General features: G+C 51.5%; 5 protein-coding genes across 5 annotated transcripts; 4 read left to right on the forward strand and 1 right to left on the reverse strand.

Moving 5' to 3' along the window:
* Positions 1-1,701: 1,701 nt before the first annotated feature.
* Positions 1,702-2,442, forward strand: NECHADRAFT_18057 (uncharacterized protein; the record flags this gene model as incomplete). The annotated part of the gene is made up of 2 exons (XM_003039299.1): positions 1,702-1,970; positions 2,025-2,442. Coding segments are annotated over 2 exons (687 nt in total), but the record flags the coding sequence as incomplete, so codon positions are not given.
* A 3,783-nt stretch (positions 2,443-6,225) lies between these two features.
* On the reverse strand, positions 6,226-8,077 carry NECHADRAFT_73264 (uncharacterized protein; the record flags this gene model as incomplete). Its single annotated transcript, XM_003039307.1, has 4 exons — positions 6,226-7,591; positions 7,663-7,784; positions 7,852-7,899; positions 7,955-8,077. 4 exons carry the CDS (start codon positions 8,075-8,077, stop codon positions 6,427-6,429), a joined length of 1,458 nt encoding a protein of 485 aa, XP_003039353.1. The 3' UTR covers positions 6,226-6,426.
* A 398-nt stretch (positions 8,078-8,475) lies between these two features.
* Positions 8,476-9,084, forward strand: NECHADRAFT_19117 (uncharacterized protein; the record flags this gene model as incomplete). Its single annotated transcript, XM_003039300.1, has 2 exons — positions 8,476-8,676; positions 8,725-9,084. Coding segments are annotated over 2 exons (561 nt in total), but the record flags the coding sequence as incomplete, so codon positions are not given.
* A 1,547-nt stretch (positions 9,085-10,631) lies between these two features.
* NECHADRAFT_98389 (uncharacterized protein) lies at positions 10,632-12,077 on the forward strand (the record flags this gene model as incomplete). The annotated part of the gene is made up of 5 exons (XM_003039301.1): positions 10,632-10,810; positions 10,870-11,040; positions 11,078-11,871; position 11,949; positions 11,981-12,077. 5 exons carry the CDS (start codon positions 10,632-10,634, stop codon positions 12,075-12,077), a joined length of 1,242 nt encoding a protein of 413 aa, XP_003039347.1.
* A 1,518-nt stretch (positions 12,078-13,595) lies between these two features.
* NECHADRAFT_19942 (uncharacterized protein) lies at positions 13,596-13,787 on the forward strand (the record flags this gene model as incomplete). The annotated part of the gene is made up of 1 exon (XM_003039302.1): positions 13,596-13,787. A coding segment is annotated over one exon (192 nt), but the record flags the coding sequence as incomplete, so codon positions are not given.
* Between the last annotated feature and the right edge of the window lie 1,586 nt (positions 13,788-15,373).

Here is a 15,373-nt window from a genome sequence, read left to right on the forward strand (position 1 = left end):
CCACATACCTTCCTCAACTTAGTCCTAAATTATATCACGATATCGAACCTTTAGGATCATATCACCCAAAACACGCCAGACTTGCAGCGAACTCACCAAGGCTCACCAAAAATACAATATATAGTAATATATATTAATGCAAATTAAATTAAAAAGCAATATAATATTATAGCCATCGTATTTATATGGTTTACGCTCGCTGGTTTTATTACCCTACCTAATACTTTTATTTCGCTTTAGGCCTCTAGCTTTCTTACTAAGAAAATAAGTAGTAAGATTATTTAGGTTATAGTTAATAATACTTAGATACTACCGCTAGCTAGTGTTTTTTGTTTCATTAGGTTATTAAGTACCTGCTTTTTATAGGCAAAATTTCGAATAAATTATATCTAGCTAATTAGCAATTTATTCCTGTGAGTATACTAAAATTAACTATTTCCACGTGCTTATAGAGTACGATAGGCTAGGCGTTTTAAACTCCTATATTAGACTACTATCTACTCTTATAAATATCCTCACTATACAAAGAGGGTATATCTCTATAACTACAAAGATTACTATAAGTATTATTTCAGGGATATATAGAAGCATATTATATCTATGTATTATATATAACTAGTAGTTAAGTAAGATAATTAGTCTTCATAAAATAACAATGAGCAATAGTAATGAAGGTATATAGAGCAGGCATTTAGTTAATCAAGCTGTCAGCTTGATGGGTCGGGGCAGGTCTCACTTATGCAGGTTGGTGGCTCGGAACACTGATAACACCTCCCGCTGTAGTATTAGGGCCTAGATGCTCGATTGGATTCCACGATGCTGATAATTCTTGTATGATCTCCCCTCAGCTAGTGTAATAATAGAGTTACCATCTACTTTCCGGCTTGAGAGACTCATCCATCAGTAGTATAATAGCTTATGACACTCTGTATGTATTTAAAACCTTTCATCAACTACGGTACCAGTTATGAGAGTCCTCAGAGAGCAACCCAGCTTTGGCACCTTAGACCCAGACTAGGGCCCGAATGGTTTATCCAAGGCCTCAGGATATAAATAGAGGCTCCCCTTGCAAAACTTTAGATTAACTGTCGCACCGGCTGGGTGGCTCTAAGCACGCCCAATGATGCGGAAGCCAATTATCATCTGCAAGCGCTGCCCTTGTCTATTAGGGAGGCTCGCACAATCGAGGGGATAAGGTGGCCCTTCGGAATTATGTTTAACCCGATCCGCATTCTCGGGAGGCTCCCCATCGCAAGTCTCGATTTTCACCACACCACGTTGGATCTGAGCACAATCCTGTTTACGCCCCGACAATGAGCCGCAAACGATGTTGAAGGATCTTTCATTACCTCCAGCTCCTCTAATACCTCTCCCCCCAGCTTCTGCTATGTGCCGTCTGCTTGATCCCCATACGACTCGCCCCGATAGTCAATCTCGACTGCACATCGTTCATCGCCCGGCGCGTTCATGAAGTCGACGGTCGCGTTGCATTCCAGGCGCCATGTGGTTGTCGATGGCATCCCTCCACCGAGAGGCAAGCAACCGGACATTGTCAACCTCTCTTCTCAACCGATTTCTCCGGAACCCCCACCTCCTCTGCCCGGTCCTCAACCCATGACGACGAGAGCGACAGCGTCCTTGGATTCTACCTCGCAGCCGATTGCAAGTCTAGTGGTAAAGCGCACACCTCTGGAGAGTGTACTGTCACCAAACAAGAGACGCGACTCTCCCAGTCTGAACATCCCTCCAGCTGCTGCGTCGGAGTCGACCGGCCAAAAGGAAACAGTGTCTGCGGCATCTAAGCGATCCAGACCTGATGATGAGACTCCACCGACCATCCTGCCGCAGAGATACGAATTATGCGCCGCTGAGGACATAGTAGAATTGATTGCACACATGCTGGCGGAGTTGATCGCAAGAAATAACGCGATCCGAACCTCCAATCGTGGCTACACACGATTTCATTCAAGGTAAAACGCGCGGGCAAGACATCTGCATATAAAATCATCTAACACAAGTCGCAGAACTGCTCCCGGTATATCAGTGCGAGACTATTTACGCCGGCTGGCGAGGCATGCGACGCTGACGCCACCCTTGCTTTTGGCCATGGTCTACTATATCGACCGTCTGTGTACCTCGTATCAGGAATTCTCCATTAATGCCTTGACGGTACACCGGTTTCTGACCACAGCGGCTACCGTGGCTGCGAAAGGATTGTCAGACTCATTCTGGAACATCAAGACTTACGCCAGAGTTGGCGGCGTAGCGGCCTCAGAACTGAGGCTGCTGGAGCTTGAGTTTCTATACCGTGTGGACTGGAAAATTGTGCCCAACCCAGAGATTCTGGTGGCATACTACCATGGCCTAGTCGAGCGCACTCCAGCGTACATATTGGAGTCGGAGGGTTCCTCGGAAGACGATATCAACGAAGACGGCGAAGAACGTAACGGAGAGTTGGCCCAATAGAGTCATAACACCGACGATACGCCACTTTGCTGCCGGAAATAATATCATGCCACTATGCAAGGGCGATTTCGCCGATTAAGCGACTTATTCCAAGGCTCCAAACAGTATGTGATTTTTGCGTAATATACCGTCGAGGCGGATGAGGAAGGGCAGAAGCAGATGCGCCTGGGGCTTCAGAGACTCGCATGTCGCTGTAGCCGAGATAGAATATGGGGCGGCGGCTGGTCTTGCACGGAGTGGTATTGGGGTTCGGAGGGGGGCTGCTCGTCTCGATGTAGGGGTCAGGATTCCGGCGGAGATAGGATCCGCTTAATGTTGGCTTGCCGCCCAATTGTGAGCAGACATTGGCTATTGGTCCGAAGTGAGGACGGATGGTTGACACAAACTAAGCACGTTGTTTAGGGACGAAACTAGCAGTGCGAGTTCTCAGAAGTTTGAGGTGTGCAACATTGGTGTGGTCAGAAGGGATGATTGACATTGCGCTGCTTTCTTCTATCTCAGGGACTGACGAAGGTCGGTCTCTTATACCTATGTTCGGTCTGCCGATATCATAGGCAGCAGTCTGCTACCTGACGCTAGTTGTGGCGTTCACTATCATCGTGACCCTTGCCTCGTTCCGACAAGGTCCGATCTCTTAGTGCCGTCAATGTCGTATTCTGGCTTGCCGATGATGCAGGTACAATCGTCTGTGATGGCCAGGCTCGTCGTTTAATGCGAATGGTATCCTGGGACAGGTTGACGAAACGGGAGTGAATAACCCGGTGATTTAAAGCAGATAGGAGTAAAGCAGAGGCAGATAAGATATTGTACAGGATGGGGGGTGTTATTTCGGGGACCGAAATACAAGATGGCCCATCTCCTCAACAAACCACAACTCCCCACTCTCAACACCTTCCCCAAGCTCGCTGCCGTCTCCACCATGACAGACCCCTCTCTTGTCGGATCTGCAATCTGTCATCATTCTGACGGATAGTGTCTCGTGCTCTCTTCCCTTATTCGGATTGGCGAACTGCCCCATCTGCTCAAGAAGCGCTCGCATCCGCCAACCACCCCCGTCTTCATTTGCCCTTTGCCGAGCACCTCCATTTATAAACCCGGGCCAGTGTCCGGCACTCAATTTCAAGCTTAAAAGCTGCGGTCACTTCGACTCACAGAATGTGGGGCATTTCTATATTTCAACGCCTGCATTTCTCGCTGGTGTCGGCGTTTCGAGCGGGGAAAAACAAGGCGCAGAGCGCTGTGGGTTACCAATCCCACGTCACAACTCACAGCATCCTTGCTGACCGACGAAGAATCATGCTTCTGTGTACATTGACTGCTACGACAACTTACTATTGTCGGATTTTGTAGGGTTCCTTTGTTCCCGAATGCGTCCAGAAGTCGATGGCCGGTAACCGGAGCTTTAGGAATCCGTTTCCTCGTTCGAGCGGCCAGCCAACGACGAGTAACGCAATGGGAACCCTCTGCTCATGAGAAGGTGAATTCCAGTCCCATAAAGGGAGGGGAGGGAGGAAGAAGGAAGGAAAATAGTTGAACATGATCAGAAGCATCAGTCCTCAAGGGTCAAGCCGTGATATGTCTCAGAGTGCGATTGCTCGACAAGCGAATACGACGTGGGAAGGTAGAGTACCTTGTAGAATGGAAGGGCCGGCCGGAGATCGAGAAGCCATGGGAGAATGAATCGACGATAAGCCGTGTGCGGATCAAGGAGTTTAAGGAGCGACAATGAAATTTGCGAACGTGTAAACGTGTCGCGACAGGATTGGATGGGAACATGTTAGGTACTACATATGTCTCAAGAGTAGTTGGTACAGGAGTTATTTATTTGTCATTATTTACGATAGATCGTTGAGCAACGCATTAGACAAAGTCAGTGCTGCAGCCCCAGTCTGCTGGGCTGAAGACTTCTCCAGTGGTGTCTATTAGTAACTGTTCCTTATCGGCACTGCCCGTAAGTGGCCCCCCTATATCAACGCTGGACACTCCTGTGGGGATTTGGAAGCTGTCCCCTTCGTTAACTACCTCTTCGCTTTTTGTGGCTAGGCGTCCTCACTTGAGTCGGGTGCACATGGTTGAACATGTCGAGCTATTTCGCACCATGTCAAGGACCTTCCGTAATCAGCCGCGAGAGGATGGCGTAGGTGAGGGCCGGGATAAGGTACTAAAAATGGAGGCGGTCAAGTTTTGGGGCCCTAACGGTCGAAAGGCTGGAGTATCAAAACTGGGACCGCTTACGAGATTAAACAGAGCATCACTGCCGAGCTCTTACAGTTGGGAGCACAGACACCTTCCTCTTCGCACTAAGAGTCTCTGAGAGGTTGAGCGGCGAGACTTTCAGGTACGGGGGTCTACTTAGTAAGCGGTCAGTGTGTCAAATTGGGGCTGGAAGGTCAGCTTCAATAGGCGTGTAGTCCATTACTGGCTGAATGGCAAGGTACTTTTTGGTACTGGTAAGTATAGCCAACGCCCTAGCAGCCCAGTGCCCCATATAGACAGTGTGAGTCATCGACCTCAATACCTTGGGGCCCCATAGGGACACGGGTGCCCGTGGCTCCAAAATTTCACGGGTACCCGTGGGCATTATCTAAGCGTGCATGCGCTAACACTGCGACAACTACGAGATATGGCTATAGGCTTGTGTAGATCGGGTTAATGAGGAGGGATCGCAGCCGGATTGGTATATTAAGTGGCCCTATAAGGATGTTCTCCCGGGCGTAATAAATTCTACTGCTACTACTACTACTCCTGCTACTACGACTATAGGGCTGAATACTGTTAAATGTGGCCGCCTTCTGGGTGGTTATATGACTTCCCTCTTCCGGCACTAGGCCTAATTAGGAAGCGCGGATCCTACGCCTCCCTTTTTCAGAGTCTCGCCGAGAACACATAGAGAACAATAATAATACACATGACACAATATTTAGCAATAGTCATCTAGAAAATAAATAGCCATTCCCCTTAACCCTATTTTCCACTATATAATAGATAGATATCTAAAAGAAGCGTAGGGACTGGAGAGAAGTTTGAAGCAGGCACGCGATGTATTCGCGTTAGCGCATCCACGCTTAGATAATGCCCACGGGTACCCGTGAAATTTTGGAGCCACGGGTACCCGTGTCCCTATGGGGCCCCCAATACCTTGCCTGAGTCGCTAAGGTACATCTCCTGTTCAACCAAGCCACAAATCCCACTCACCAATGCACATGTTCGCCACATCCATCAAAATGAGGCTGGGCATTAGGACGCGTCCGAAGATCATGATCTCTTAGTACCTTCCAATCACCTAGCCGAATTTGTGAATAGCTTCATAGAATACCTTCAGTCGCCAGGGCTGGCTGAACTGCCAGTTTGCCAATGTCCTTGTCATGCTCACGTGATTAGTAGTCGTAGAAGGCTATGGAAGGCCATGGAATGCAAGGGAGAGCTTAGGACAAGTGTCCCTTGTGGCCCGTTGGTGCCGACAGCGAACCTGCGAGAAACGCCCAGGCAGCGTCTTGCGATGTGGCAACAATCATGAATCGGAGCGAGACTGCGAACGACTGGCCAAGTGACGATGCGAGCAACTCCGATTTTCCAGCGTCCGATAGCGAAGAGTCTCAGCCGGCAGCCTTCGCCCCAAGAAGCTGGCTGAGACCCGCCGGAAGTGCTTTAGCCTTCGTGCCATTTGCTGACTGGGAACCAGACCGGTCGTACGAAGGCCAACTAACGATACGCTACGGTGTGGAATGGAAATTAGTCGCAAAGAACAGGGTACAAGCTGGCGAACTCGGGCATTCTATACACTATTTAAGGAGCCATTGCCGAGTAATTGACTGTACCAGGCGATGGATGTCAATATCCTAGACTTTCACCTCCGACACAAAGGAAATGCTTTGACAATGCCCAGACCCTTGGTGAGCTCTACTGCTGCACTCGTCCCCGACTCTTTCGTCGCGTGTGCGTTGTGTGGTGGAAAACTGTTCACTCCCGACCTATAACAACTCCGTACCTGACCAAGCCTAGCACAGCCCCGAGAAGAATAGCCAGCGGCGCCGCAATGCTGAAGTATCGCCCCCCCACGTAAGCAGCCGCGGTCACGACCACCCACCATGGATCATCTGCCAGACTCTTCCCTGACTGGAAACCTTCATCGATGTAGCCAATCTGCCAGATCCGATACACGGCCGTATAGATAAGTCCGACAGCACCGGCATTAACGCCTCTCACTCCAGATTTTACCCAGCGCCTACTTCGCAACACCCCCCAGACCCCCATTGTTCCGTGGACGAGGACGATGCCTGGAAAAAAGATGCCACAAAATGCGATGAGTGCTCCGGCAATGGAAGAATACCCGCTGTGAATAGCTGTAAGGCCGCCTAAGAACACAGCGAAGTTGAAGTTTGGCCCCGGGAAGGCCTGTGCAATAGCGAGACCAATAAGGAAATCGCGCGGACTAACCCATCCCTCGGCCACGATATATTCCCTGAGGAGCGGAATTACTACCGGTCCGCCGCCGAAAATGATGGTGCCAGCAAGGTAAAGGTTCGCGAATAGTTTGTATAGCAGGGGGGGATCAGGCAAAACTCCTCGGAGCACCATAACGATGATAAAGGTAACGAAGAATGCTGCAATGAGCGCAGTTCCAGACTTCCATGAGAAATTGAGACGATACTCATGTGGTACGATGCGGGGCTCAGACTCCCGTGTACCATACCGATCTTGATCATTGAGAGTTATGCTGGTGGCATTTGTCTCTCTGCTGGGTCCGCTTTCGTCTCCTGCGATATTCTCTCCTTGAGTAGGCGTCGTGCCTTGCATCCTGGAGACGAGCTGTTTTACAGCTCGAATAGGTCGGTGAAACCAGCGGTAGTCGTATACGACAGCAGCGAAGCCGGCGGCAAACATAAGGACCGGGAAGTACCATAGAGCATTGTATAGCATTCCAGCTGCGGCAGTCAGAAAGACGAGAATTCTGGTGAGCTTGTCCGTGATTGCTTTATTCGACAGCTCGACTGCTGCCAGGGCAATAATCCCAACCGTGGCAGCGTTAAGTCCCGAGAGCAGAGCATATACTGGACGAGGAAGAGTCTCTCCGATATTGGAGACGCCGATGGAGAGGCCAAACATGCCTAGCGTGCCAGGCAAACTATCGGCCAAGGTCTTTAGCTCTGGTCCCTAACTATCCATAGACATGGAAGATGTAAGTTTCTGGCTCACCTCCAAATAAAAAAGGCAAGGACAGCTCCAAGTAAACCATCATGGATCAGATTTATACAGTATAGCATCTTGGTGCTAGCAGGGCCAGATAGAGCTTGGGAGATGCTGAAAAGTTCCTGGTACTGAAACATGTTGGTTAGTTTTCTTTGTTCGATGAACTTGAACAGCGTGCGACTATATTGTACATACCAGCTGCTCGTCGATCCAAGCGAGCTTCGATACGAACTTATCATGAAACTATCGCATTGTCAGGCCTAGTTAATAAGATGTGTGGCGGGAAGTGTTTGCTCACAATCTTGAAATGAACAGGTGGTCCGCCAAACGCGGTGAAGCCGAGATGCCAATTGACTTGGATTGTCTCCCAGGTACGGCGCCCGACTCTCCGCGCCGTGTATTCCCAGTTGTTGACGACCATTGTGGATACGTAGACTTTGTTGACACTCCTTCTCGACGCTGGCAGAGGCCGGATTTGGTAGCACGTTTGGATAGATCGGAGATGCCGTCTTTACCAAGGAGATCGATAAGTCTGCGGGCTTTGCAGGTCGCGAGTTGCGGGTGTGGCGGGGAAATACCGTATCTCGAGTCGCCATGGCAAAGACGCGGAAAAAGAAGAACTCAAGGCCCAAACCAAAAACGGCACGCCAGCCAGCCTTCGCAGCTGATCCACAGAATGAGAGCATGCTCTTTGAACTCCTCCCTCAAGAACTTCGCGATAAGATATACTCGCATGTCTTCTTTTCTACAAGGCTTGCTTACGGTCAGAGAGCAGTCAGCCAAATCGATCGCATCAGGATCAAGCCCGCTCCAAACGCTCTGGCTTCCACGCTCAGACTTCTCCCAGGCCTTCGCCTCGATATACTCACAGTACTTGGCCTCCGCACGAAGGAAGTTAGCTACGATACTTTGAATAGTCTCATAAGGGAAAGCTGTGGGTGGAAGGAACTTCAGTACATCAGCCACAGCTCAGAAGTGCTGGGATTTGCGAAGCTTGAGCGGCTTCACTTTGGCGATGAAGTTGAGAAGCATAGATACTGGCGTAAGCCTCAACCAGAACACTGGCAGAGTATCTTAGAAGACAGAGACGGTGCTCTATCAAGGCCTCCAGTCGCCATTTACCGTTCAACTGTGTCTGACTGTCCCGGCTCAGTCATTAATGTGAACGCGCGCGCGCGATTCGAACAGAAGATGCCCGAAGACACAGCAGCACAAGAAGCCTTTGGCATAGCAGAGGATGCAGGACTAATGGCTTATGGCGAGAGAGGCAAAAAGATTATGATCATCGTCAAGAGAGGGGCCGGTGTTAATTACGAACAAAAGAAAGACTCGCGATTCATTCAAAGCGATATTCGCCGGGATATGCCAGGGAAGACTTGGAAGGAAATTCGATACGAGTGCATCGATCGCATCTTCGTAGATGATGATTCACGGTTAAGGGATGACAAAGATGAGGAGGAGACTCCAGAGATTGATGAACCCACAAGCCTGAATGGAGTCTTACTCCGTACGGAGTACAGTGGGGGACAAAGCGCGATTCACTGGGCATTTTAAAGGTGACTGTCTAGGAGGGCAAACACCAAATGTGCAACACACATGCAGACGACCTCAGTCCTTGAGCTACCCGTGTCATTACCAGAAAAACTAAGGGTTCCGACCGTCGGAGGAGAAAGAGTATGTTGACTGCTGACACGTCAGCATTGTGAAGTTGAAGGTACTGAAAGCTTGCTTCTGTGTGGATTTTACTCTTCCTGGGAAGACGCAGCGCTGCTGATGGGGCGAACTAAGCAGCTCAAGCCGCAGGCCGGTGGCGAGCTAGGACATCCGTCCAATGTCAGCATGGGTCATGTCAATCAGTTCCCAGAGTGAGGAGGAAGGCCGCTCCATGTTGGGCCAAAACGTCATTGAATGCGAAAACGAGAATGAGCCTGCCGACAAAGTAACTACATAGCCAATCTGAACCCTAAGGAAGCCAAATGCCGAGCTGATCTGGCCTTGGCTGAGCTGAACTTCAAGAGAGATCCGAAGCCTCTCAAACTATCAGCAGGTGCTAGCTGTACCGAGCGTTACCCATCAAGCGCTGTGCTGAGGCACTGGTGAGGTGTGCTAGAGTGCCACCTTCAGTTAAAAATAGCATTGACTGCAACAAACTTGGGCCCGGGGAGAGTGCCGTACCACGCGATCATTTCCCCAATGAAGCCTCTTTGCGCCACTCACAGTCCTCCCGTAGTTCACACCAAGCGTCATAGCCTCCCCCAGATGGTATCGGTACTTGGGCTTGACCTTATTTCTGGCCCTTCCCTTGACACGAGCGCGCGCATGCTCAAACAAAAGAAGAATGAGGAGAAAGGGGGCGTTTTGGGATTAAAGAGAATAACCCGATAAAAAGATCACCAATGGGTGCCTTAATCCATCGCTGTAGCCAAGCATAATCCTCCGTTCTTGCCAGCATTAGCATTGCCCTGCCCAGCCAAAAGTACCTTGTGTCTCCAGCCTGTCTGAGACTCCCCCCCTCCCCTCCCCCCCCGCCGGGGCCGAGTCCCACGTAACCGTCAATTACCACCATCCCGCGGCACCCATTTTTAACTCCCCAAGTTCCCTCCACCGACTGGCTCCCGCGTAACGATGCAGCAAAAAGACAAAAAACAGAGACACTCTGCGACGCCAAACGAGCGACCAGAGATCAGCCGCCGAGGACCCCGTCTCCATAACTCGTACTCATCCCCGCTGCAAGCCCGACAACCGCCCTGATCGGCGCGCCCTCGCTTCTCCCACCCCCCGAAGCAGTCAAGCCTGGCTCCTCTGGCTGCCCTTTACCATGTCCGAGTGACCCACAAAACGGGGGGAGTTTGTGACGATAGAGCGAGAGAGAGGCGCGACGAGTTCAAGTTTCAAATAACCTTAACCTTGTGCTCTCCCCCGATCTGATCTTCTTTCTCCACCTCATCCTCCAAATCATGCACCAATACTACAAAATGGTCGACTCGGGTATAGGAAATATCACTGGCAGCTTACGGCGTCGCTTCTCGGTGCGGCTCATCATCTCCTACGCCTTGGACTGGGCCATCCTCATCTTCGCTGCTGCCATTGGCGTCGTATTCGACCGCATCGAGCCCGCCAAACGACCCTTTTCTCCCGTCGACCCCAACATCGCGTGAGTCCAATACCATCCCAATTGCGAGCATCAGGCTGACCATCGCTCTACATCTACAGCTTCCCATACACCGAACATGAGCTCGTTCCGATCTACCTACCCTTCATCCTCGCCATCGGTGTTCCCGCTGTCATCGTCGCCGTTGTCTTCTTGATATTCGTTCCTAGACCAACTGTCCCCAACGGCACACCCAAGACGCTCATCTGGCACCATAAGCTCTGGGATTCCATGTCGGCTTGCTCGGCCTCGTTTTCGCCCTCTCTCTAGCATGGTTCTTTACAAGTGCCATAAAGAACCTCTTTGGCAAGCCCCGTCCCGATCTTCTGAGCCGGTGCTACCCCGACTGGAAGAACGTAAAGGATCATATTGCTGCCAGCAATATGCTGGCGGCTACAGCTGGGGCAACATGAACGGTCAGCTCGTCTACGCCAGTATTTGCCAGCAGACAGACTCGTACAAACTCGACGACGGCTTCCGCTCTTATCCCAGCGGCCACGCCTCCTCCGCGGCCGCTGGCCTAGTTTACGCCTCGCTCTTCCTAGCCAGCAAGTTCTCCGTCACCATCCCCTTCGTTATGCCTTCAGCCGCTGCAGCTGCGGGCGCTACTGGAGCTGCTTCTCACACCGCCTTCCCTTCCCACCTTCGCCCTGAAGCTGATCCCTACGAGCCCACTCGCGCCCGCGGCTTCGATGACCGATCTGCCACCTCGTCGCTCACTACCAAGGTCTCGCCCTTTGGCGATATTGGCCAGCACAACGCCGAGATCCAGTCTCTTCGCCGTCAAGCCGCTGCTCCCCCCATCTACCTCCTCGTCTTCACCCTCCTCCCCTTCGGCGTCTCCATCTTCATCGCTGGCTCCCGTTGGTATGACATGCGCCACCACGGCTTCGATATCCTTTTCGGCTACCTGATGGGTGTTATCACCTCCTTCTACGCCTTCTACTACTATCATCTTCCCATCCGCGCCGGCGCAGGCTGGGCCTGGGGCCCTCGCAGCGACGAACGCGCCTTCTGGGCCGGCGTTGGCCGTCTGGGCTATGCTGGTACGGATGAGGAGTTGGGTATTCACCCTCGATGAAACGACGTGGGCATTTCTGGTGATACTTCGTACCCTCCCATGAAGTCTACCCTTGCGCAGCGTAATGTGCAACACCATGATGATCAGGGCAGTGAGGGTCGTCCGAGCCAGAACTTCCAGGATGTTGAGCAACAGCGGATGGACGAGGCGGATCGTGCAGAGAACCGGTTTCGTGAAAACCGCGTCTAGGGCCGCCTCGTTTCGATTTGTAATTTCTTTTTGGCATGGAAACTCTATGGAAATGTGCGTGTGTGTGTAATTCATTCAGGGTACATGCACGGTATTTCCCAGGATATGGGCAAAAGTGGAATCTAGACGCAGGACAGCCTTGGGTGCGTGATTCGGAAAGCGAACGGCTCTAGACAGATAGATCTTGGTTTTGGCACGACATGACACGAACAATGAAATGACCGACTCAATCGAATGAGACATGTCTGTGTGAGATTGTCAGTGAATGCGCTCTGGTGAAACACCTGGATGCATTCAGATCCTCATTGGCTCGAAGCAGCCTGTGCGATGGAAGACGCCAGGTTGATGAACAAGGTGATACAATATCGAGCCGTAAATTCTTTGTAGGTGTTGTAAATGTGCGGCAATAAGAAGACCGAGCCTTCATCATTGGTGGCACTTTTGGCGGTGCCATAGCGGTGCACTTGTGGTTCCGCAGTACCAGTCGCAGCGAGCGCATTCTCGTGCTCGAGGCCGGTCCGTTCCTTCTCCCCGAGTATCTTCAGAATCTACCGTCGCTAGGACTTGGAAGGGAAGTGTGGGGGTTGCCTTGGAGATCGAACCTAGATGTCGGACTGGCGTACTGCGTCGGAGCGATCGGTCTGGTGGGGTGGCTGGTCTCCTCGCCCACTCGACTCGGAGATGCTAGCAGGAGCCTTGGCCGGAAACCGTGCTGGGCGATCTCCGCCACGTGAGACTACCAAACGGAAGCAATGGCTACTTTCGTCAATCCAGTCAGCAAATCTCCTTGAGTGCGTTAAGGCTACAAACCTGTCACTGCATCGGACCGGTTAATCCGATTCGATTGCATAACATGATATATATTACTAAGAACGCACAACAATATGCGATTAAACCGGCTGTTCTTTATGACGCAACCGGTACGGGTTGTAGCCTTAACGCACTCAAGGAGATAGGCGCAACATCCACCAACCCGAGCCCCCCCCACCTGACCCCAATGCCCCGCCATAACGTGGGGCGCTCCTTAGTGACCTACCTTGAGGACGCGCCCAAGAACAGGGAATGATATCACATGACGACAGGCTAATTACCAAACCACTGCAACAAAAGTCCGGGCAAAGGGGGCCAACATCAAACAGACAGCAAGTACAGAATTTTGACATCACAAGCAAAACGGCCCGCGACACCGACACTCCCGCCCGTGGTCAGCTCCACGGCGTCCCTTCCTTACAACCATGACTAGATCCACCACTGATTTGCCCGGACCACACCTTGACAAAAATCCCGCCTGCGAAATTGACGATGACTCCCTTGTCTTGAATCGCGACCAAGCTCAGCAAGTCCACGAGTCTCGCCATAAGACCAAAAGGGTGGCAAGTGTCTCGAATCTCCATTTTCCTTGTCTAGTCTGACGCTGGACGAGGAGCTTCCAGAGCAAACGTGTGCGTGGACCCCGCTAACGTGATGTTACAGTGCCTAACCCAAACCTCCAACGTCGCGAAAACATCTCGATTGACCGAGAACAAGCGTCGCTACCGAGCGCGCCGGAAAGAGTACGTGTCGGATCTCGAGCGAAGGCTAGCAGAAGCGCGAGAGCAAGGAGTCAAGGCGACGACGGAGGTACAATCGGCGGCACGGAAGGTCGTCGAAGAGAACGGGCAGCTCCGGGACCTCCTTCGGCTGGCTGGCTTCGCTGACGAGGACATCGACATATGGACGAGGCGCGAACACAGTGGGGATTGCACCAATAGAGCGGATTGCGCTCGAAGGCGAGAAATAGAGCGGATGGCCAGGCTATGTGCGGCATATACAGCTAGCCGCGGAGGAGGGACCATAGAGGGGGAAAAGACATCGTCATTGAGCAAGACCAACAGGGAGAGAGAGATGGGTCAGGCTGGAAATATATCGGAGGTCACCTACATACCATCAAGTACCGAGGAGGCACTGGTTACCGAGCCAACCCCCTCCAACCGCCCAGACTTCGATACAGCGGCTGCCTGCCCATCACCCGCAACGAGCGAGGCTTCTGCTGCTGCACTGGTAAAGACTCACACCTGCCATGAGAAACAACCAATGCCCTGCAAACTTCTTTCACGTCTCGCCGAGAATCCTGCTACAGATATCACTCAGGTCCCAGTCCCTCCATGCTTAGTTGATCCTCTTCAGGATGCTACAGACCATGGAGGGGATGTTGAGTGTGGAAAGGCGTATGAGATGCTCATGCGCTACGCGACATCTGAAGAGAAGATGGATACCGTTGCTCGAGCATTGGAAGGTGGCTGCACTTCGACTGGGAAGGGTGGCTGTGTCGTCAAAAAGAATGCTATCTGGGAGGCTCTCGATAGTATGTGTGGGTGAGCTCTTGACACGATCCCGCGTCACGTAGGCTGAAACTGGGTGCACCGAAAGCACTTTTGAATTCCCAGATCAACAAGCTCACGCCTTGAATGTAACAAAGGATATGGCACTCTATTCCTACCTTACCTACTTTTCTTAGCTGGATATCACGAACTGAATCAAATGGAGCAATAGGCATGCGGTGATGAAGTTTGAATGGAACACAAGCCATCATATTCATGGACAGCAACATCGCTATACATTCGCTGCCTACCCATGCTCCAAGTCCAATGAACAGCCAGGAGTCCGTCCCTCTCGGCAGCCAATCGCAATGTGTCGTATATCAAGCCCTGGCCCCACTAGAGCAGCTGCCTTGCAGGCAACTGCTACTGCCTAAACAGGCAATGCTTTCATATGTGTATAAAGAGCTGCACGACTCAGTGCATCTTGTCACTGAGTTCTTGCTCCTTACATAATTCTCATCAATTTACTGATGCCACCCCTGATCCCTGTGGAGCCAATTGTCTGACACAATGGTATTTCCCCCCTCAAATACAACCGAGCAAGCTCGGAGATAAGTGACCCCACCCAGAACCTACCGCGCAGGAGCGGGGTTGCCAACTGCGTCATCCCCCAGAGTCGGCTGTACAAGGATGGAAGAGGCGGTCATCAGTATGACCAGCAAGTCTCTCGAACCCACTTTGAATCGTGCCTGCACATCGGGGTCACTATCCGTACATTGGAGCTCAAGCATGCGTTCCCAGGATGCAGTTGGTGTTGGAGCGCACGGTTGTGATTGTGTCAACCAATTAAAATTGCGGTGTCCGTCTCTAAAGCGAACAGTCTCCACGCTCGGCCGAGCTTCGCGGGGATTATTAGGTTTGGGCTTGAGCGTGATCAGCGCCCCGCTTTCTGGTATTGGCCAATCGCGTTAAATTTAGTCTGTGGATCCGAGATGC

Source organism: Fusarium vanettenii (genome assembly GCF_000151355.1).
Source record: "Fusarium vanettenii 77-13-4 unplaced genomic scaffold NECHAsca_122_unmapped, whole genome shotgun sequence".
Taxonomy (NCBI): Eukaryota; Fungi; Ascomycota; class Sordariomycetes; order Hypocreales; family Nectriaceae; genus Fusarium; species Fusarium vanettenii.